The sequence below is a fragment of the Schistocerca nitens genome, chromosome 4 (genome assembly GCF_023898315.1).
Source record: "Schistocerca nitens isolate TAMUIC-IGC-003100 chromosome 4, iqSchNite1.1, whole genome shotgun sequence".
Lineage (NCBI taxonomy): Eukaryota > Metazoa > Arthropoda > Insecta > Orthoptera > Acrididae > Schistocerca > Schistocerca nitens.
In genome coordinates this window covers 385132863-385158076 of record NC_064617.1, presented here as the reverse complement: position 1 = coordinate 385158076, position 25214 = coordinate 385132863, and the positions used below count along the sequence as shown (strand labels likewise).

General features: G+C 40.0%; 1 protein-coding gene across 1 annotated transcript in view; it reads right to left on the bottom strand.

Moving 5' to 3' along the window:
- LOC126251586 (DNA mismatch repair protein Msh3-like) overlaps positions 1–25214 on the bottom strand; it is a 363938-nt gene that overhangs the window by 125433 nt on the left and 213291 nt on the right. The window contains exons 12-13 of the mRNA XM_049952118.1: positions 15200–15427; positions 1258–1480 (exon numbers count right to left, since the gene is read on the bottom strand). Of these exons, the coding sequence (XP_049808075.1) occupies positions 1258–1480; positions 15200–15427 (451 nt within the window). The remainder of the gene's footprint in view (positions 1–1257; positions 1481–15199; positions 15428–25214) is intronic.

The window sequence follows — 25214 nt, the reverse complement described above, 5'->3', positions numbered from 1 at the left end:
TCTGCAGTGATGAGAACTCCCTTGTCCTGTATGCTGAAGGCCTCATGAAGGTCTTCACAGACAGGGATACCCTCCCAAACCTAGTCCACAAACAGATTTCCCATGCCATATACTCACACATGTCCAATCCTCCCACAAGTCCCAAGTACCAGTTACAAACGAGTGCACCTTTATCACACAATATCACCCTGGACTGGAACAAAAAAATTGTATTCTTCATCAGGATTCTGATAATCTCTCCTCCTCTCGTCCCAAAGTGAGAGAGAACCTGCCCAAGATCCTTTCACCGCTCCTAAAGTGGCATTCTGCCACCCACCCAACCTATGCACCACTGCACCCTCCCAATTCACTTCCCTGCATCACATTCAGCATGTGCTGCTTCCCACCATCTGCTACAACCGGGCCAGCCCATATATCCGCATCCCTCCTTCCCACATTACTAGTTGGCGAACTGGCAGCATCCCTTAGAGTCACTAGTCATCCACTCCCAGTCCCTCTTCCTGCCTCCCACCTCCCTCTTCCTCTACCCACTCCACCTGATGCTATTCCCACCAGAACCATTCCACTTGCCAAAAAGTAGCATTGGCACTGTTAGTCCAGCTGGCATTATGTTAGGGCATAGGCATTTACACGCATTGGTGTGTGTGTGTGTGTGTGTGTGTGTGTGTGTGTGTGTGTGTGTGTGTGTGTGTGTGTGTGTGTGTGTTTTACTCTAGCTTATCAGAAGTTAACTATGAAAGCTAGCAAGTTCTCTTCTTTTTGTGTGTGACTGTCGACAATTCAACACAACTGCTTTTCTGTGAGTGATCTCCTTCAATCCAAAAATATTTTATTAATCTAAAATATTATTTTTAAATACATTCAGAATACTGAAACAGTGTATCTCCAGAGCAATGAAAAATTTCCAGCAACTGTCTTTTCAAATTTACTGATCTCATCCATGGCCCCATTGTGTATGTGACACACTATTTTGAAATTGATTTGTTAAAGATTCTATAAATAAAGCTGACATCATTTTATGAATAGAAAACTATCACATCATAATTACATACAAGCAATGTAAGTTGGGCTGGATCTGTATGGAATAACTATCTGACTGAACAATGGAGGAAAAAATTTTCACTATTCTCTTCTGTTACCAATTAATGTTCAGTTAATTAATGATGAACATACATTTCTAAATTTTTGCTAGTATAACTTCTTTTGGTAATGTTGAACAAAGATAAACTCAATTGTAGGTCTCATTGATACTTAACTGCAGTAATCACTGAGCTTGGCAGCTTCTGAAAATGATAACAATACATCTAAGGCTGCAAGATTTTTAACAGATTTTTTATGTCTTATGTAATCTTTGTTAAACTGGTCCACCACGTTTCTCCAAGCTTCTTCACAATCAGCTTCTACTTTTTCACGTAGCTGACACAACTGCTTCAAAATCAATATAACTTGTGGGGAACGGTACCGTCGATAGGTCTTTGTCCTACAAAAAAATATTAATTGATTACATTAAAAGTTCCAGAATGTTATATATTAAAATGACTTGAATAACTGGGCAATAATGCAAAATTAGCATACTGAACATAGTTGGCACTTTTTAACACTTGTTTGATTTCTAGTTTATTGATTCATCGAAAAATATTTACCTACTTTTTTATAACTGAAACATTTATCACATTAACAATAAGATCAACTTTAACTTTCCATACAGCATGAGCCAAAAATATGAGCACAAGGTGATACAAATACTAGCTTTCGGATCCACAGGTTACTTCATCTCACAAAAGGGAGCATTCAAGCTGCATTACTCAGGCCAGGGAGCGTCATACTAATGTATGTCACCAACATAGTCACCCTACTGGTTAAAATGTGAAGTCTGCCAAATATCAGACCAATGGCATGGAAAAGAGCCAGCCTGGACAACAGTGGAAAATATATTGAAATTATTTTGCATATGAACAACTATCAGCTGCAGAACTGGAGCACAAATACAGTGGTTCCTGCAGTTTCTGTCTGAACATAATGGGCTCAAACAGGTTTCTACTAATACTTTCCAATTTCTAACTGAATGATAACAATTAAATGAAATCTAAAGGCAAATCTGGGTTTGATCCACTGTTAAAAGTATAACCAGTAAAGGACAAGATAGATGATCAGTGCAACAATGGATACTAACATGAATGTAACATCACAACTGATGACAAGATGTTCCCATTTCAGGGATGCCTTACTTTCACATAATATATGCCAGGGAAACCAAACCAGTATGGAATACAGCTGTGCATGATATCAGAGGCACAGTCAAGTTCCATCTGGAATCTTGAAGTCTTTTGTGGGCAGGACAATGTTGTAATGAATGGAGTGCAAAGACTGCTTGACATTAAGACAGTAAGAGTCATATTCTGTTCACTGATCAGTACTATATAAGTGTAGCACTAGCAATATCTCTTGAAGAAAAATGTATTGATTCAATTGGCACTGTCAAAAAGGAACACAACAGGAATGCCATTTGCTTTGTCTGCTGCAACAGAATGAAATGCTTGTTTGGTGTGAAGGAAACATTTTGGACTTACTATGGAAAGATAAAAGAGATGTTTATATGATAAGTATGAGACATAGAGCACACATACTTTTCCTGTACTGACAGAAGAGGAGGAGAAAAAATACAAACCTACAGCAATCTTCAATTATAACAAGAACCAGCTTGGTGTTGATTTCACTGGAGAGATAACATCAAATGGAAAATTTTGACCATCACTCTATAGAGAAAGCTTTCAGTCTATCTAATTCTCATGGTAGTTTCACATGCATGAGTATTAGAAATGAAGGTAACCAACAAGAAAATTAGTACCAGCCAATTCAATATTTCTGTTTGTAAACCTCTGTTGACAATACATGATACTGATTCAATCTTCCCCAGGTAGTGCTGAGATTTCATGGGTGGCTGTAAATCTTTTCCTGGAGAGAGTATCGATACAAATAGGGGAAAAAAAGCACAGAAAATGTGTAGGATCTGAAGAACGAGTAGCAAAAGATACATTGCTTCTGTGTGGCATATGCAACATGGGATTTTGTGTGCAACAATGTTTCCTCTCTATCACACAAAAAAGAAAATAACTATTTGAAACATTAAGGGATTCCCATTTGAGTTGATGGAGCATTTCCATAATACTTGCATTCTGATTGAAACTACCAGCAACAAATCTAGTGGCTTGCCACTGAACTGTATCAATGTCTTCCTTTAATCTGCCTTAGTGGAGATCCCAAACACTTGAGCAGCACTCAAGAATGGCTCACACTAGTATTCTATATGTGGTCTCCCTTTCGATGAGCTACACATCCCCAAAATTCTCCTAATATGCCAAAGTCAAGCATTCGCCTTCCTCACTACTGACCTGATGTGCAGATTCATTCCATTTCCAGTAACTTTGTAAATGATTCCTACATATTTAACTGACATGCTGGTGTCAAGCAGCACCCTAACAATGCCATATCCAAACATTACAAGTGTTTTTCCAACTCACCTGCATTATTTTACACTCTTCGATATTTAGAACATGCTACCATCCTCCATCACACCGACAAGAAATTTTGTCTATGTAATCTTGTAAGCTCAAACAGTCACTCAATGATGACATCTTACAGCACACCACATTCTCATCGGAAAACAGCTGTGGATTGCTGTGCACACTGTCCATTAGATCATTTATGTATATCTATATTGCCATACAAATACAAGCCCGACATTGAGCTTTCCATTCCTCTTTGAGTTACTATTAGGTTTCTAACAATGAATTCCCTTAATGTCCATGTCTCGCAGCCATAAGTTATTACCGATAGTACACATTGTACAAATACTGTTTTCTTCAGCTCAGCTGACATTTTTGACTTCAAAAGTAAAGAGCATCTTTTATAAGATTGCCAGTTTAATTTAATACATGAAAAATTTCTGGTTTTAGGTCTCCTTTCATATTTACATGTTGATCCAGATAGTCGTAGTCTGTGACCCTTTGCAGCTGTGTACTTCCGACAGATATATTTCCCTTTGTGTCCATTCATTCACCACGATCTTGGTTTTATCATAGTTCACTTTTAGACCAACTTCAGAGCAGACTAAAGCAGACCTTGCATGAGAACAGTTGTTTCTACACAGCTTCCAAAGCAGGAATCACATGCTGGACAAGGTGCTCTCGATAACATACAGATTTCACAATACAAGTGACAGGCCCTCTGGATTTATCAAAGAAGAATGGACTGAGAATAAAGGTGCTTGGTAATATACACAACACTTTTATGTATGATGAGTGCAATGGTTCTTCATGCACAACACATGATTTAATAGTACCCCAGGCTCAGGAGTTCTGTGTATTCACTGCTCCCTGTAGCGTAAAATGTTCCTCATCACTTAACAGAATATTGCCCTGTCACATGTCATCAACTTTGATCCATACCAGAAACAAAGAGCAAATTCAGAACATGGCTTTGGGTCTTTAGGTTTCATTTGCTGCACTGTCTGGAATTTATATGGATACCAGTGTAAAACAGATTGCCGAAAGTACTGTACTGTTGAAAACGGGGTGGACAATTCTCATGACATTGCATGAGCACTAGCATTACCCAGGGCAAACGCTGTACAGTCAGTTACAGCAACAGCAGCCTTCTCTATGACTTCCACTGGGATAGGACAATCCCTGACTTCCAGGTGCCGCACCAAGCTCAACTATGTTTTGAGTTTCATTACCATCTTCTTTCAAGCATTTCATGGTACTGGACCTCTCCACAGACTTTTCAGTTAGCAATACTTTCTCATTACAGTACTGTAATTGCTATTATTCACATAAAAAAGTTTCACTAACAACACACATCTCTCTTCTTGACAGCCATACTGTTCACTCACATTATGGCTTTTCAAGTGACAGTGTGGATGTCATGCTGTCATTTGGTGTACAGTGCTTGATGTGCACCTGGTGACCAGAATTGGTACTAATTTTTTTCCATCATAAATCAGTTCCACATTAACGCATTAACATATCTACCAAATTTCACTGCCTTATGATAATTACAGTCTACACAGGACCTCTGTGAGTAGCTGCACTTTAATTATAGTCACCACCTGACAGTATCTTTCTTATGTAAGAGGATTACTTTGGCTTTGTTCCAACCTCTTGGTAATTTTCCATTGCGCAAACAACTTGGAAATATTTTAGCTAAATGCTTTGTAATTTCCTAATCCATTAGCTTTAAAATATCAACTGAGAGATCATCACTACACAAAGAAAGACAGAAGGAAAACAGTAGATATCAGATGGCTAACAAATGTCAGTGGGAGAATGCGAAGAGTGAATATCTTGAAATGACAGTGGGCTGGTCATGTTGCTCAAAGAAAAGACGGCAGGTGGTCAAAACGAGTACTAGACTGGAGTCCGGCCACCTGGCAAGTGGGATAGACACATAAGAAAGACAGCCAAACTGAATTGGCGATGGAAAGCTCAATATTGGTAGAAAAGAAAGAACCTGTTGGGATCCTATGTTACACACCAACTCATAGAGGCCACATCACCAACTGATCAAACTGGCTGATGATGATGATATAAAGACAAGACATAGCTTACGGTTGTTACTAAAAATCTCATAATGTTCTGTCGCAATTTACTTCAATTTTTTACACCATGGTCTAATAAACATTGTGACAGGCATAAGCTATACTTATTTTTAAACAATAATGTAAAAGTTTTTTTGTTAAAATAGACTGGAAGAAAGAAAATTATGTGCTGAGCTGTGAAAAAGTTTGGCTTCATTTTATTTCCTATGGTCAATTTTAACTACAATAGTGGTGCATTTAAACCATTAGACAAATGGTTTCTCTCAAATATATTCATTCTCTCTATATATAATTTTAAACAAATATTGTATACAACAATGTGCTGATTTGCTTTCATCCTCACAGTTGGTTCTAACAGAAAATAGGAATGAAGTATTTATGGCTTACTGGCTAATGATTAGCATACTACCACAGAATCTGAATCATCTGACAAATTGTAATCCTACCCATTCAGAGGTTAAAACTGTGCAAAATGCTATCACTGAAGCAACTATCCTTACAGATTCATCAGCTGGAGAGGTTTCTCTCATACCCTGTACAAGAATGATACCAACCAATTTACCCATTGATTTTGAGTGACCTGAATTCCCAATCAAGGTTTCATTTGCAATAACAATCATCAAGACTCAACATCAAAGGAGACAGGAGGTGGGGAGAGGGGGGGGGGGGGGTGGAGAGGTGGAAGAGGAGATGGACAGAAAGAGGGGACATAAGGAGACTAGGATGTACATCCACCTTCCACACATATTTGGCAATTGCAAGTGCTCTACCATCTGAGCTACCGAAGAAGAAGTAAAGCTGTGAGGACCGGGCGTGAGTCGTGCTTCGGTAGCTCAGATGGTAGAGCACTTGCCCGCGAAAGGCAAAGGTCCCGAGTTCGAGTCTCGGTCAGGCACACAGTTTTAATCTGCCAGGAAGTTTCATATCAGCGCACACTCCGCTGCAGAGTGAAAATCTCATTCTGGAAACATCCTTCAGGCTGTGGCTAATCCATGTCTCCGCAGTATCCTTTCTTTCAGGAGTGCTAGTTCTGCAATGTTCGCAGGAGAGCTTCTGTAAAGTTCGGAAGGTAGGAGACGAGATACTGGCAAAAGTAAAGCTGTGAGGACCGGGCGTGAGTCGTGCTTCGGTAGCTCAGATGGTAGAGCACTTGCCCGCGAAAGGCAAAGGTGCCAAGTTCGAGTCTCGGTCGGGCACACAGTTTTAATCTGCCAGGAAGTTTCACCTTACTAATTGTTGATTAACTCCTACCACCTTTCTAATAAAGTGAACTAACAATTGCATTTGTAATATGTCTGGAAAAAAGACCTTGACTGAATGGATCCACTTTATATTTAAAAATGAGGGTTCTTATTTGGCAACAACAATTCTTAGTATTTTATTGGAAACATCATCAACACCATATGAGTATTTCCATTTGATATGGTTTATCATTGTCTTAAAAACAAAATGACTTAGGACAGAGTGCTACTAAGCACATACAGGAGACATTGAGTGTCAGGCAGGCACATTTAAAAGTAGACTAAGCAACACAATACACTAACAGAAAAAATTGCAACAACAGAAAGTAACTGATGTAGAGTAATGAAATTTTTGGAATACGTTTGTCTAGGTAGTATATTTAAGTGATTAACATGCAAAATCACAGGTTAATGTAACAGTGAGATAAGCCATTGCAAATGTGAAGTGATGGTACATTAATAACCTGTGTAACCACCAGAATATTGAATGCAAGCATGTAAACATGCATTGTGTTGCACATGTGCTGCATGTCAGTTTTTGGGATGGAGTTTCACACCTGTTGCACTTAAGCCAGTCAATGGTTAAGGCTATTTGTGGACGAGTTGTCGTCTGACGATGTCCCATACATGCTTATTTGAGACAGATTTGCTGATCGAGCAGGCCAAGACAAACTGTTGACATACTGAATAACATGTCGAATTAGAACAGCAGTATGAGGGCAAGCATTATCATGTTGGAAAACAACCCCTAGATACTGTTCAAGAATGGCAGCAAAACAGGTCAAATCATCAGAATGACATACAAATTTGGAGTTAGGATGGGTTGGAGTACCCTGGTGTCACACGAACTCACATACCAGACTGTAACTCCAAGCGTAGATTTAGTGTGTCTAGTATGTAGACTTGTTGGCTGCAGGCCCTCAACTGGCCTCCTCCTAACCAAACCATAGCTACCACTGGCACTACGCAGAACCAGCTCCCATCAGAAAACACAACAGACCTCCACATTGCCCTCCAATGAGCTCTCACTTGACAGCACTGAAGTTGCAAATGATGGTGCTTTGGGGTCAGTGTAAGGCACACTACAGTGTGTCTTGCTCAGAGATGTCCTTGGAGTAACTGATTTGTAACAGTTGGTTGTGTCACTGTGATGCCCAACTGCTGCTGAAAACGCAGTATGATATGAAGCACCAGAAACACATGCTGAACATGATAGTCTTCTCCCTTCATAGTGCCACTTGGCTATCAGGAGCCCGGTCTTCTTGCGATCGTGCATTATTGTGACCACCTCTAACCGCAATCGTGTAGAGTGGCTACATTCCTGCCAATTCTTTCTGTTGAAGGAACATCCACCTTCTCATAGCCCTATTACACAATCTTGTTCAAACTCAGTGAGGTGTTGATAATGGTGTCTTCGTTACCTTAAAGGCATTCTTGGCCGACTTCAACTCACCACATATATCTCAATGAGAACTAACATTCACAACTGCTATGCCATGTTTTTAAAGCAAATCTTACACAACTGGCATGGAATTTGGGCAGGTATCATCTTTCACATGTAGAAACACACCTACCAAGTTTTGTTGATATCACAGAACTCCTTTTCAGTCTTGCAGTTTTTTTCTTCCATCATTATATTTATAAATGCACAACTCACATGCATATGACCTCTATCATATCTGGGTGATTTGTTCAACTCCATAGTTCAGTATTATCCTATTTTTATTGTATCTCAATAAATTCCAGGCATGTTTGGTTGTATTTTATGGCACAGTATCATTGTTACAGAGGTATAATTACACTAATGAAATAAATACACAAAAGGTTTCAAATAAACATAATGATTTTCCATTGCTATAGAATTAATTAAAATTTAATACCTCATACGAAAAGAATGATGTTCATCAGTAACTGGGAGAACTAATATCTTCCTCAGAGTTAAAATCACACGATCTTAGAACACAACTGTATTTTACAGTCACCCCACCTATGTTGTTATTCTCTGGAAATAACCGATGGTAGAGTTGTAATGAAAAGAACATACTCAAATTATGTTATCATTGTGGCTGTAGTTATGAAAGTCATATAAAATATTTTAAAAAATTATCTGACAGACAAACATTACTTCACTTTTTTGTCTTGAGGTCATCCCCAAATTAGGCTATGTCCAATGCTTCTTTTCCTCCTTGCTTCTCTGACATAATTAACTGAAGGTATATTTACTGGGGCAGTTAGCACAGTTCAGGAGTGTTCGATATCCTGATATTCACCACAATCTTATATATCATCATATTCATCTAAGGCCCCACTTGATCAGATTTTCTTTCAACTCAAATTCTCACTGCTGGGCTTCTCCAATAGTGGTGAGTAGTCATTTTGAGACTCGGTACACTCTTTATTCAAGAATCTATTGTGATATTTAGGTCTGTGAGGTCCACAGGAAGCTCCCAATAAGGAATGGCATTCATTAAAGGTGTGCTTAATCTTCTATGAAAGTTACAATCCATAACTCTGACTGCTTTGTATAGCTTATTGAGTGGTGTGGGTCTTGTGCAATAGGTTAGCATATTTCATTTAAGCTTAAGTTGACCTTTTTGGCTTGGGAAGATCTGGAATATATGGGACAAGCATATTATGCTGTGGTGAAGCATAGTGTCTAGGCTGTGGTTCTAAGCACCTTTGTAGTAGTTCCTCATTTGCTGTTAGCTAATTCTCTCAATAAGTTATATCTTGCTGTAACTTTAAGATGAGTCTTCTCACAGTGATATTTGCACATGAATTTCCAGTCCAGTGCAACAACCAAGTGTGTCAGTTTATCTCTGTGTTCCAGGGTGTAGCCATTCCAGGCTACATTCAGCTTTCACACACTACTGCAGTCTCAGGCAACTAAGGCCACACTGTAAGCAGCAGCACCAGTGCATGAGGGCAGTGGCGACTGGGTGAGGGTAAGGAGGAGGCTGGGATGGGGAGGGGGAGGGATAGTAGAGTAGGGGCTGGCAGACAGCAAAGTGCTGCAGGTTAGATGGAGGGCAAGCAAGATGTGGGGAGGAGGAGGGGAGGGGAGGGGAGCATAGTGGAAAAGGAGAGAAGTAAAAAGACTGGGTGCGGTGGTGGAATGAGGGTTTTGTAGTGCTGGAATGGGGACAGGAAAGGGGCTGGGTGGGTGAGAACAATGACTAATGAAGGTTGATGCCAGGAAGGTCATAGGAATGTAAGAAATGTTGTAGGGAAAGTTCCCACCCCACACTCCTACCTTCTATATGCTTCCTGAAGTTCATAAACTCAACCACCCTGGACAACTCATTGTGGAAAGTTTCTATGCCCCCACTGAGAGTATCTCTGCTCTGTTAGACCAACACCTTCAACCAATTACATTGAACCTACCCTCCTCTATAAAACATACTAACTATTTCCTCCTCCAGCTCTCCACAATTCCTGCCTCTTTACTGCATGGTGCCCAGCTCATCACTACTGATGCCACGTCCCTTTAAACTAACATGCCTAATGCCTATGGCCTTACCACTACTGAACTCTACCTTTCCCATTGCATGAGGTTGACCTCCACCTCAAAGATGGCTACATCAGTAACTACGTCCATATCAAAAAACCTACTAACCACCAGCAATACCTCCACTTTGACAGCTGCCACCTATTCCATACCAAGAAGTCCCTTTCATACAGCCTAGCTACCCGCAGCCGCCGCATCTGCAGTGACCAGCAGTATCTCTTTAAATATACCGAGGGTCTCACTGAAGCCTTCACAGACCGTAATTATCCTCCCAACCTTGTACAAAAACAAATCTCCCCTGCCTTATCTTTCCAGTCTGCCTCCACCTCCCAAAGTCCCACCATCCAACAGAGGGGCATTCCTGTCGTAACTCAGTACCATCCAGGACTAAAGTAACTGAATTACATCCTTTGCCAATGTTTCAACTACCTCTCAACGTGCCCTGAAATGAGGAATGTCTTGCCCACCATTCTTCTCACCCCTCCCACAGAGGTATTCCACCATCCACCAAACCTACACATTATACTCGTCCACCCCTACACAACCCCTTACCTCATGGCTCTTCCCCCAGTAATAGACCTGTCCCATACATCTCCCACCACCACCACCTACTCCCGTCCAGTCACAAACATCACCTGTCCCATCAAAGGCATGGCTACCTGTGAAAGCAGTCATGTGATCAACAAGCTAAGCTGTAACCACCGTGCTGCATTCCATGTAGACATGCCAACCAAGAAGCTGTCTGTCTGCATGAATGGGCACTGAAAAACTGTGGCCAAGAAACAAGTGGACCACCCTGTTGCTGAGCAAACTGCCAAACATGGCATTTACATATGCATCCTTCCCAACAACACCAGCTTTTTGAATTATGCAGGTGCAAACTTTCCTGCAATATATCCTACATTCCCATAACCCTCCTAGCCTCAATCTTCATTTGTCATTGTCCTCACCCACCCAGCCCCTTCCCTGTTCTCATTCCAGCACAGCACAACCCTCATTCCACCACTGCACCCAGTCTTTTTACTTCTCTCCTTTTCCACTATGCCCCTCACACCTCTTGCTTGCACTCCATCTAACCTGCAGCACTTCACTGTCTGCTGCCCCTAACCCACTATCCCTCCTCCTGACCGCCCCAGCCTCCTCCTTACCCTCACCCAGCCGCCACTCCCCTCATGCACTGGTGCTACTGCTCGCAGTGTGGTTTCAGTTGCCTGAGACTGCAGTAGTGTGTGTGTGTGTGTGTGTGTGTGTGTGTGTGTGTGTGTGTGTGAGAGAGAGAGAGAGAGAGAGAGAGAGAGAGAGAGAGAGAGATCTATTTTTGACAAAGGCTTTACTGGCCAAAAGCTTTATTTGTGACATCTCCGCTATAAGGATTTAGTTTAAGCATATTTTCCCAGTATTATTTCTGAGATGATGCATGTTTCTGGTTTTGTTCCACCTCCTCAGTACTCCATCCCTGAATTATGATGGCCAGATGATCAGTGAACAGGATCTGGGTCATGTAATTTGCTGTTGGTTGGTCACTGGTATACAGATTGAATTTTCTGCTGTTGCTTTCAGCTCTTTCTGCCCTTCAGTGTTACACAGAACATTCTGTATTGCAGCAGTGATTTAGTGATTTCTAAAAGCTTGAAATTTGTCGTGCAATTCTGTCATGGGTGACCTATAGCTCAATGTGTCATATGCAGAGCTCAGGAAAACTGACACTAGTCTTGTTAGTTTATTTTTATATCCTTCCTCTATGTGTTCAAGAATGGACCCGATTAGGTTGGTGTAGGATTTTTCTGGCCTGAAACTAGCCTGGTAGTTGGTAAGCTTTGGCTTTACACTGTCTGCTACGTGTTTCAATATCAGTCATTAATACAGCTGCATAGATGACATAAGAGCAATCTGGGGCAATATTTCATTGGTTAACTTGCATCTTTCCCATGCTTTAAAAGTGGCGCAGCATCTGTTTCTCTCTGTATCTTTGGGATTTTGCATGACTTGAGGCAGCAGTTAATAAGTTCCAGGATGCATAATTCGGCTCTAGGGGAAAAGTGCAAAGTGTTGCATTTTATGTCACTGATTATGTAAAGATTTTTTTCATTGTTGCTTATTAATCTGGGCTTGTTGTGCTGCAATCCACCATCAGGATAACTGTGTTTATACGTCGTAGCTGTAAACTTCATCACCGAGGCATCTCCTTATGTGTTAGCTGAAATATTACTTTTGTATTCAATCTCTGCTAAAAGACATCAAATTCCTTTTTGCAAATTGTGTGTATACTGAATCTTTCATCACAATATGGAACCACTTCACATACAGTCTGCTTACAGAATTTTATCAGACAATGCTTGTTTATACCATCAGTCTATCTCAGTACAGATCTGTCAGACAACCACAACGTTCGTTTATCATGACGTCACTGTGACTGTCATGATCTTCTCTATTCCATGGCTCAAAGGTCATTTCCAAGATGGGACCAAACGACTCAGAATAACCTGACCAAACAGCACGTGCCTCCTTGTGGAGGTTGGGTTGTTTGGAGGAAGAGACCAAACAGCAAGGTCATCAGTCTCATTGGGACAGGGAAGGAAGTCGGCCGTGCGCTTTCAAAGGGACCATCCCGGAATTTGCCTGGAGCGATTTAGGGAAATCACAGAAAACCTAAATCAGAATGGCCGGACACGGGATTCAACCGTCATCCTCCCAAATGCGAGTACAGTGTGCTAACCACTGCGCCACCTTGCTCGGTGTCTCCTTGTAGACATGCTGTGTCCATCCACACCCGTGCACATGCGTGACAGCAATGAAAAATCACACACAATATTTGAGTTAAAACTTATCACTTAACTAATAAGTAAAATGAGTATCATTTGTCAGACAGAGAGACATGGGGTAAAACATCACTTTACCCAAAATGATATGTTAGACCACAAGTGTTTTATTTGTTCCACACAAATGTTGTCCACCCTGGCTGCATTCCTATTTTTCACTGAGTTTAGTTCTAGACTGAGTTCTCTTAAGGCAAATGGCGCAACAAAGTGCTGGACTCTTGCTCCAGGCTTTTATTGATTTTGGACTTCTGACATTTGTTGGTATTTCCATTTAGGAGACAGAATTATGGCTAGTACTTACTTTGAGGAAGGGTAATATACAGTATCCCCAATGGACACATATAAAGTAAAACACTACTTACATATCAGAACTACTAGTTCCTTCTCTGGGAAAGGATATGGTGGCAAACGTTAAAAAGGAAGGGCATTTCACTCTGATTCCTGAATGCGAGAGAACCACACATAGTGAGGATGAGGGTAGACAAACATACAGATACAAATTTTTTTTAATGAATTGTTAATTTTCATCTCATCTTGCCTGCAGTGTCTTTATAGTTTTGCAGTACCGTGTGATTCTGTGAAACCTGATAAATGATATTCTTTCCCTCAATACCTTCCTTTTGACGATGGAATGCTGAGCAGAAAAAAAAAATACAATTCTTCCATTTTTGTGTGTGTGTGTGTGTGTGTGTGTGTGTGTGTGTGTGTGTGTGTGTGTGTGTGTGCATGCACACACACGTGCACGCGTGTGCGTGCGTATGCCTGAGTACATCCACATGTGCACATGCTTGTGTCTGTCTGTGTGAGAGAGTGTGGCTGCTAGATAGCAAATGGTTTTTTTAACTAGCATTTCTTGGGGTTTCTTATTTGCAGTACAAGCTCCAGCTGTTGTTATATTAGCTACAAATAATGCATGTTCTATATATGTGTCATGTATCAGGGTACTTGTCATCATTTCAGTACATGTGCAATCTCTGGTGTATTTACAAGCTCGATAAAGTTGGAAACACAAATTTTCTGAGTAAATGCTTTGGAAAATACAGAAACAAATCAATATGGAAAAATTAAAGGCAAAACAAGAATGTTAAACAGCGAAAGAAAAGGGTACACAAAAAAGCACCTGATTATTATATTTCAACTTGAATCTTTTTTTAGAGCTCATATTTATAATGTGCATACATATGTACTTAAGTGCACGCTTTCAGGGAATAGCTGATGTCTGTCTTCAAATATCGCCACATCCAGGTTTCCAGTATTTTCATGATACCCTCTCTTGAGTAAAAAAAACATTCGGAAATATTTGTGCTGTCCTTTTTTATGTATACTTAACAGCCCCAGTTAATCTTGTTTGGTATCATTCCCACCTACTTCAACAGTGTTGTCGGGTGGGTTGCCAGAGGGTTTTGTTATCAATTGCCTGTACAAACTCATTGAATTTTCCTAGTATCCTGCCAATGAAACAAAGTCTGTCACCTGCTTTACATACAAATGAGCATATATGGTGATTCCATTTCATGTCCCCACAAACTGTTAGACCCAAGTAACAGTATTAATTGATTGACTACAGTTGTTACTCACTTACATTGTAATTATAGGATATTACATTTTGTGAAGTGTTTAGTTTTACACATCTGAAAATTTAAGGCAAGTTGCCAATGTTTGAACTATTTTAAAATCTTATCAAGATCTTGCTCAATTTCTTTTTTTCTTCCAGGCTGCACAAACTGAGGTTACTATTAATTTAGTCTGAGAGGCCATTAATATTCAGCCTGAACAGAAAGGGGCCTAACAAAGTTCCTAGTGGTTCACCATACTTTTTTTAATAAGTATTGGTGTGATATTGAGTCAACACTTCAGAAGTGAAGAAATACTGTAAATGAAATATGGAAATAACTGGATTGAAAGTTTGCAGTATTACTTATATTTTCTTGTCGGTGTTGCAAAGGAAATATGCCACAGGCACTGGCTACAATATATTTTTTCATAACATAATTTATGCCGAAACTGAATTCAAAGTCAAGGGTCTACTTACTGATTGACAAGGATCCAGTCAAGAGGCACTTGCACATCCTTCTTGGCTTGTATCAAATATTCTTGACCAGCAACTGTAATATAGTAGAACAAAGGCACTCCCAAAGTTTCTGCAATGGATGGTCGCAACTCATCCAGCTCATTTTCCAGTGCCTTGATTTCTGTCTTGGTCCTCAAAACATTTGGGAACTCTGAATAATCATTTAAAATTGATGTTTTGTCACCAATCCTGTGCATAAAAGTGGAAATGGTTTGCAAAAATGAAAGAGGCTGGTATTATTATTGTTTTATGGAAAAAACAAATAAATATTTGTATCAACACTATGCAACACCAGATAATACAAAAACTGTACATGAACATATACACATCAAAAACAGCAAATTTATTAAGGAAATTTATTTACAGAATAACACAAGATTATACAAAAGTTTCACGGTGTTTATCTTCAAATTCAGAGTCAGTACATAGTACAAGTAATAACAGTTAATTGTTGACTAATATACAGTTTAACAGCTAAAAAAATATATATTTGTAAATTCTTCTAAATTTTTCTTTGCCTGCTGCCCTCAGGACTGAATGTATTATGGGTAACACAAAGACTGGTTGAACAATAAATGACTATACTGACTACAGGCTTGATGTCCCTGCTGGCAAGTAATCAGAATGTAACTCAGTCATGTCAATCCCAGGTTGAAAGATTCAGAGTACTCAAACTTAGGCAATGGGCATAGTTCTGTTTGCCTACCTTGCCAAATTCTTGGCCCCTGGAAGGCTAGTGTACTGCAGGTGGGGTTACAGGAAATCTGCAAGCCCAAATTACTGGGGGGGTCTGTATTCTGGGTCTGGTGAAATAATGTTTGGAGTAGTATACTGAGGAACTCAGAAAATGGCTTCAGGCCACTGAGTATGACAAGTGACTTCTGCAGCCACTCTGTGCTATGCAAAATCTGTCTCAACAAATTATATGGATCTTAGAAACCAATCTGATTTTATTATACTTCGTTTAGGAGCAATAAGTGCAGAATTTTGGGATTCAAAGACAGACAGACAGACAGACAGACAGAGAGAGAGAGAGAGAGAGAGAGAGAGAGAGAGAGAGAGAGAGAGAGAGGTTTAGTGGCACTCGAAGTCAAGGTTACCAGTGCGATTCAGAGACAGATTAGTGAAAATTAAGTGAAATTAAGGGGGATGTAATAAGATTATCAGAAGTGCAGCAACAGAAGAAAGGTCAAACTGAATAAAGATAAGGAGATATGTTCCACTGCAGATAATAGAGTAGGGAAGAAAGCAGAATTATACTATAAGGAAGAAAATTAAAAACAATTTTCAAGTAATTATATAATCTCAGAGAGAATAGCTGGAGCTGTTAAAGAGAGAGAGAGAGAGAGAGAGAGAGAGAGAGAGAGAGAGAGAGAGATTTCACAGAAACAACCCAGGTCTATAAGCCAACATGCTCACATTCTGATGACGATGTATAAGACTGCTACAAAACGTTACAGAAGATGATAAATGACAGAAAATCTTACTAGTAAGACCTGACATCACCAGGTGACGGAGATAAATGATCTGATGTATTTCTTAAACTTTAAAAAAATTATACTTAATCTTTTATTATGAGAAGGTAAGTTGCTACTCACCTTATAGCAGAGATACTGAGTTGCAGATAGGCACAACAAAAAGTCTCTCACAATTATAGTTTTCGGCCTTCGTCAACAATAGATACAAATATGCATGCGCGCGCGCACACACACACACACACACACACACACACACACACACACACACACACACACACACAAATGCAACTCACACACACGACTGCAGACTCAGGCACAGCACCAGTGCATGATGGAAGTGGTAACTGGGTGGGAGTAAGGAGGAGGCTGGAGTGGGAAGGAGGAGGGATAGTACGGTCGGGGTGGCAGACAGCGAAGTGCTGCAGATTAGACTGAGGGCGGGGGAGAGGTGAGGAGGGAAAAAAAGGGGGGAGGGTAGTGGAAGAGAAGAAAAATAAAAAGACTGGGTGTGGTGGTGGAATGACGGCTGTGTAGTGCTGGAATGGGAACATGGAAGAGACTGGATGCATGAGGACAGTGACCAACGAAGGTTGATGCCAGGAGGGTTACAGGTACGTAGCATGTATTGCATCCTGTAACCCTATTGTTAACAAAGGCCTTAAACGGCTGAAAGCTATGATTGTGAGAGTATTTTTGTTTTGCCTATCTGCGACTCAGTATCTCTGCTATATGGTGGGTAGCAACTTTCCTTCTCATAATATTGTTACATTCCATCCTGGATTTTCCATCGTTTGATACATAATCTTTTAAATGTCTTATTGGCAATAACACGCCACTTTACATCTGAATACTAGATGCTGTTGCTAAACAACCATATTCAGATCACACATTCTACAGCTGTGTGTCTATGTACACTGTAGTCTAAAATGCCTTTATCTGATAATGTACCTGATTGCCTTGATCCATCGATTTCATGACATCATGTGAGAAAAGTGCAAGGTGGGTTCCACATGATTAGTGTTTTTGAAAGCCATGCTGGTTGTCATGGAGGAGGTCATTTGGTTTGAGATACCTCATTATGTTTGAGCTCAGAATATTTTCTAAGATTTTACAACAAATGGGTGTAAAGGATATTGTATGGCACTTCTGCTGCCCTTTTTGCAGAAGGGTGTGACAAGTGCATTCTTCAAACTACTGGACGTAGTTTTTTGTTTATGATATATACAGTACACTATGGTTAAAAAGAGGGCAAATCTAGCATAGTTGGGGCCTAGCTCCCCTGCTTTGTTCAATTTTATTAATTTCAACTGCTTCTCAATGCCAATGATAGTACTGTATACATCACTCACTTTCACAGGGTGCGAGAATTAAATCGGGGCCATAATCCTGGATTTTCCTTTGTAGAGGAACATTTGATAACAGAGTTCAGCGTTTCTGCTTTTGCTGCACTACTTTCAGTTTAAGTTAGTGTTTCATTCATGAGTGTCTGGACACTAACTTTTGTTCCACTATCGGTCTTTACATAATACTAGAATTTCTTTGGGTTTGGTGAGAGATCTTTTGATAATATTCTGGTACGGCAGTTGTTGATAGCTTCACACATAGTCCTCTTGACAGCCAAATACATTTCATTAAGCATCTCCCCATCTGTAGCCCTAAACTTTTTTTGCACCTATTATGCAGTAGTTTCTGTTTCTTTAGAAGATTCTTTACAGTAACTGTATATCATGGAGTGGAACACCCAGTCACGAACTGTTCTACTGGATAATCTCTATAAAGTATATGATTAAGTATTCTGCTAAATGTGAGCCACAGTTCTTCAATATGCACCTCTCCAGAACTGAATGTTTTGAACTGTTTATTGAGATATGACACTACTACCTCTTTCTCTACTTTGCTGACTATATAAATCCTCCTACTTGTCTTACTTGCCCTTTATACTTTAGCAATAATTGTTGCTGCAAATGCCTCATAGTCTCTGATACCAGTTTCAGTATCATCATCTCTGAATAACTACTGCAACCTACATCCATTTGAACCTGCTTATTATATTCATCTCTTGGTGCTCTGCACCAATAATACTGATGATTCCTTTATGTCTCAGAATATGCCATATCAACTGATCCCTTCCTTCAGTCAAGTTGTGCTGCAAAATTCTTTTATCCCCAATACTACTCACAAGGCAACATCCCCATCGCACCCCCCTCAGATTTAGTTATAAGTTGGCATAGTGGATAGGCCTTGAAAAACTAAACACGCATCAATCGAGAAAACAGGAAGAAGTTGTGTGGAACTATGAAAAAATGAGCAAAATATATAAACTGAGTAGTCCATGTGGAAGATAGGCAACATCAAGGATTATACCAGCACAGGAGCGTCGTGGTCCCGTGGTTAGTGTGAGCAGCTGCAGAACGAGAGGTCCTTGGTTCAAGTCTTCCCTCGAGTGAAAAGTTTAATTTTTTATTTTCAGTTTATGTGACAAACTATTATGTTTTCATCAGTTTTTTTGGGAGTGATTATCACATCCACAAGAAAACCTAAAACGGGCAAGGTAGAAGAATCTTTTTACCCATTCGCCAACTGTACAAGTTAGGTGGGCCGACAACAAATTCCTGTCATTTGACGCACATGCCGTCACCAGTGCCGTATATAATATATCAGACGCGTTCTTCTGTGGAGGAATCGGTTGACCTATGACCTAGTGATCAAATGTTTTCGGTTCCCATTGGAGAGGCACGTTCTTTCATCTACTAATCGCACGGTTTTGCGGTGCAGTTGCAAAACACAGACACTAAACTTATTACAGTGAACACTGACGTCAATGAACGAACGGACAGATCATAACTTTGCGAAAATAAAGAAAGTAAATTTTTCACTTGAGGGAAGACTTGAACCAAGGACCTCTCACTCCATAGCTGCTCACGCTAACCACCGGACCATGGCGCTACTGTGCCTACGGTCTCCTTGATGTTGCCTATGTTGCACATGGACTACTCAGTTTGTATATTTTGCTTATTTTTTCATAGTTCCACTCAACTTCTTCCTGTTTTCTTGATGGATTTTTTTCAGTTTTTCCAGGCCTATCCACTGTGCCAACTTATAACTAAATCTGAGGGGGGTGCGATGGGGAGGTTCTCTTGTCAGTAGCTCCTCATTTGTTATGCAGTCTGTGGTGTCATCTGAAGAATGAAGTCCCTTGTCAAAGTTGGTACCTCACAAAAGAATCATAAGAAAGGACAATCACTGTCTGATGTAGCAACAAATGAGAGCCATCAGAGCAAATACGCCCTCAAGAGAGTCCATGTGCCACCACATGCTGAAAGAGTACTTATATCAGAAGGCAGTGCCATTCACCCAACACTCTAATCATTGCCTACGATGACAGCGTCATCTTACTTCAGATCCAGTAGTGTGAGTTGTATTAGGAGTCAGAAATTTATCGAGGTTTATAGTCAACTATCATTCTGTACTGCACCAAGTGATTAGGTAGTGTTCACCTTAATAAAGTGATCTAATATTTTGTGTGTGTTGTATTATCTGGTCAACCTGATTCAAAAGTAAATCTAGGCTTGCTAGGTTCCACTATAGATAGTGCAGAAGCAAATTTCTCAAGTATTTTTTTTCATCTGACACTACAAAGGTGATAAGGATGCCTGCACATTTATTCCAGTGAGTTGTCTTCCATCCCAAACCACTTAGTGTTCTGACAATCTCAGCTGCCTAAATCACATTTGTATATTGTTCCTACTATAAAGTGTTCTTGTGGATTAACAAAATGTGTCAAATGCAAGCATTTGCACTGCTATTCTAAATTTGCTGGATCCGGATCTGAAAACAGTTTTGTCACTTGTAGAGTTTCAAAGTACTGTGGACACAACTGTTGTTGATTGTTAGGCTCTGTCTATTTCTCTTTTTCACAATGCTCAAGGCACTGAGTCTAAAGTTCATGCTAATGTAAAAGTGAACAAAAACAAGGCTTACATTAACAGTAAATGTAAAGGTAAAACCTTTCAGTCATATGCCACATGAAGCATATTTCACAAATAAGGTGAGGAAGTCTTGGCCTCAGTGTTTCTCAAATCACAATAGAAAAGTTTGTCCTTGTCATGATGTATAGTCTTTCAATTATGTTGAACAAGGTCATATCTAGACATCTGTTTACAAGACAGCCAGGGCAGGTGCTAGTCATGAGTGCAACTCCAATGTAGCTTTCAGGAAGTGAATGCCATGTTGGCACATACATTACAGCTGGCACCAATATGGCTTGCATTTCTGCATCACCTAGCTGTCTACTGTCATCACAGACAGAAGAAAAAACCTTTTGGCCTATTAAGAGTGGATCACAAAACATTTAAATTTCAGTTAGGCACAGATACACCTGTTTCCCTCAACAATAAAGACATCTATGAAATGATTGGTAGACCACAGCTACAGAAGCCTAATTCTGTTTTGTCTGTATATAAAGGATGTGAAATACTAGTAATTAGCTTGTGCAGTCTGCCAGTAACTTTTTGAGACGTTACAAAGTGTGTTTCATTTCATGTGCTATGTTCTAGAAACAATGCAAACATTTTTGGTTTAGACTTGTTCGGTTTGTTTAACCTGTGAATTTAAGACAGTGTGTTACAAATCACTGTTACAGTGCCTTATACTAATGTTTATAACTTGTGTAATAAGTATAATGAACTTTCTGAACCAGTTTCAGGAAGGGCTACAGATTATGAGGTGCACATTACTGTTCAAGACAATGTTCAAACACAATTTTAATGTGCTCAGCTGGTCGCCGGTCGCCACGTAATACAAGAACAAGTTTCTCAGGGAATGCATTGATGGAAAGACAATCAAGTGATACAACCTCTTTCTGCAAGTCACTGGGCATCCCCCTTGGCCATTCTCAAAAACCCATCAGGAGGTTTATGTTTACATGCTGATTTCAAAGCAACAGTAAACCCACCACAGATTGTTGCAAACTCATTTTCTCTCTCAAGACCTGAGGACTGGGACAGGCACATTCTTCGTTCTTTTCCAAGATTGATTTAAGTGAGGCATACTCACAGTTACACTGGACAAGTAGTCCAAGCAATATTTTCTGATCAATCTCAGCTGTGTCTGTTCAAATTTCAAAGACTACTGTCCAGAAATGCTTCAGCTCCTTCCAAGCATGTCCCGTCATGGACAGCACAAAAATTGCAATGTTGGATTCTGTTGTTGTCTAATTGTCTATATAAGTTACTGTACAGGCCCAGCACACAACGCCCACTGCACAACACTTGAATGCTGACTTCTTGGTGTGTGTTGTGGTTCCCATGACACCCACCACTAATGCTAGGCCTTCCAGTGGTCCTTGTCTTGGATAATAGATGACAATTCACATCAGCTGATTTTCAACAGTTTTGTGCTCCAATGGCTTACATTATGTAGCTACTGCTCTTTTTCACTCTCAGTCTAATGGATAAGCTGAACAGTTTATCAGAACATTCAAAATCACATGGAGAATCTCCATTCCTCTCACACATGGGAGCAAGTCTTAAAGACTTTTCTTTCCCCCCCTACTGCTCCTTGGCAAGTGATGGGAAGCTGGTGGCAGAGTTATTACGCAGTCATTGTCACTGTACCCTGTTACATCTTTTGGGGCCACCATGGAAACAGTTCATTCAGCCTACACAAACAAAGTTGCAGCCACAGGATGAAGTTTTCTTTAAAGTTTTTAGCAAAAAACAGTGTTCGGAGCATGTCATCACACAAGTCTTGGGGCACACCTCTTACATCATTCAAGGTTCCTCTAGACTGCATCAGTGTCACCAGAATGAGCTTTAGCACTCTTTTCTTAATGGTTTTGTGACAAATGTTTGCCCTTAGACCCAGCACGCTGCTTGTGCCCATAACAGCAGTCATGCCCACTTCTCCACCCATGGTGGTCGGCACCATTCAGAGTAGGGCCAGTGGAGATCAACAGCATGCCGTTGCTGTCACCATCAATGCTCCTGCAACCTAAGCCAATTTCCATGTAGGTGCTGCTCCCAGACAGCCATCACAACAATCATGGAATTTTGCTTGCAGTCAACCCAACCACAGCATCAGCATCACTAGATGTTCGCAGTTATTCACAAGGTGGATGAAGTGATGCAGACACAGAGTTGCCATCAGTCATCATTACACTCCTCGTCTACTCATCTACACCCCATTCAGCCCCCCCTTCCCCCCCCCCACCCCCCCCCCCACCCTCCTACCATTGTCATGTGATACAGCACTATTAGGGATGGCAGTTATCACTGAATTAACTGGTTCTCAGTTATATTGGTACTATTTCACACAAACTTAACCTGACTGTTAATACTAATCAAAATGACAAGTTCCTGAAATAAACCATTTTCATTTTTTATTGCTACCATTTCTTGTAATAAACACAGAAATCAGACAAAGAGTGAAAAATTTTCGTCCCATCAGTTTCATGACACACAAATCAAAATATTACATTAAATAGGCAAATAAAAGGAAACTTAGTCTGACCACTATTCACTGCTTTTCTTGAAAAGTGGTAAGTGGCTGAATACTACAAAAAAATCTACTAACTCCTACTGATTCTAATTTTTTGAAACTTTGCTCACAAATCATGTTGTAATTGGAGATCCTACCACTATTTGGACAGTATGGATAGTCAGTGCTAAAGGGTGAAAACTAAGACTGAGGAACTCTGTATTTCATGTTAATTTGTCTGTTTTTGAGGGTTACAAGCAGATAAAGGCATATTATGTAGACATAGGCAGCAGATCAGCTACTTCTGTTTTTATTGTATACTAAGATGAACTGTTCTTATATTTTTAATTTATTACTGTTACCATAATTTCCTTCCTCTTTTATTATTTCATAGAAATGGAAGACAAATCTTTAATCTTCTAAAGCAAATGAAGCATTGTACTTCACTATCACTTGGTAAAAATATTTCCAAATTAGGGTTGGTGTCAATCTGCAATAGGACGAGAGTATGGTGACAACAGTGAGAAACTACCATACAGATAAAGTGGAGACAAATCTTGCACACTGCATGTACAAGCGTGCCTTAAGCCACAACACAGCACACCAGAGACATTATTCTCTCAACAAAGCTGTACCAATTCTTATGCCATGTGTTTGTTGCTCGCTTCTGTTGGCATGTTGGCATTGTTACTAACATGGCACTGACTGCTTTTCTGATTTTCAACAATAACACCATCTTTGAAACCAACACAAATTTCATGAATAAAAAGACTCTTTATTTTTTTTAAAAAGGTTTATGTAAAGACAAAAAAATTTAGCACTGCTGCTGTGGGTAACTGATATTTTTGTTTTTTATTCAGTTATTAGTAAGAAATAAAAAACATCCATTACAACCAAGACCAAAGAAATACCAATTACTCAGAATTTTTAAATGGTCCGTTTTTCTACCCCTAAGCATCAGCTTCACAGCCATATGGATCTTGTCATACTCTATGGTTGATCCAAAGTTCTGTAATGGTGTGGGGAGGCTTCAATGTTCACAGCCATATGGATCATGTCATACTCTATGGTCATCTTACCACCAGGCAGTACATCAAAAAGATCCTGTTGGACCATGAAGTAACTGCTGCATACAGTGTTGGCCCAGAATTCCTTCTAATGTCAGGGCCCATGTGGTGGGTGTCAGCAGGGATGTCTTGCAAAGTCTGGACATTGAGGTAACAGGATGGCCAGCAGTGAGTCCTGACCTAAATCCCCAACATGCATACGTGGGACATGCCTGACAGACAAGTTTGTGGTCATCCCGTTCCACCATAGACTCCCATGAACTATCATGGGCTCTTTTTGAAGAATGGGAATGGATATCACAGGATGGCCTCCATATTTTTACACAGAGCATGCCATGTAGGTGTCAGCTAGTGATACATGCTCACTGAGGGTATACATGCTATTGAAGCCCTATAATTCAAATGAAGAGCACCCAGTATGACTGGATGAATGATTGTTCCCGCTTTATTTTCAACACCTGTCTGACATTTCAGTTCTTTTTTCGTAAGCAATCAAGGATGTAATGACGTTTTGTCGTGTACTTAATTTGTGAAAGATAAAGGTGTAATTTGGTAACATACCCAGTCCTCAATTAATGCTCACTGGAATGTGACAGATGCCCAAAGTCATGTTCCCCTGATTCTTTTGAGCAGAATAATTTAAGGAAAAACACAGATTTTTCACACTTATGACCACATGATAAAAGATTTATTTGTGATATGCTACTTCCTTTCCTTAAGGTGTTGTACAGAACAGGTATTTTAGAGCCTTTTGTTGTACTGCAGCAGTCTCACAAATATATTATAACAAATCTTTTGTTATTTAGACTGTTAAAAACTTTTATTTTGTAAACAGCATCACAATGAGTTGCTCCATTAAAAACAAAGTACTTTGGCACAGATGGTCCCATGAAATAGGAAAAATTAATAAAAAACTGTCACAAACCACATAAGGAGTAATGGAAGATACTTGTG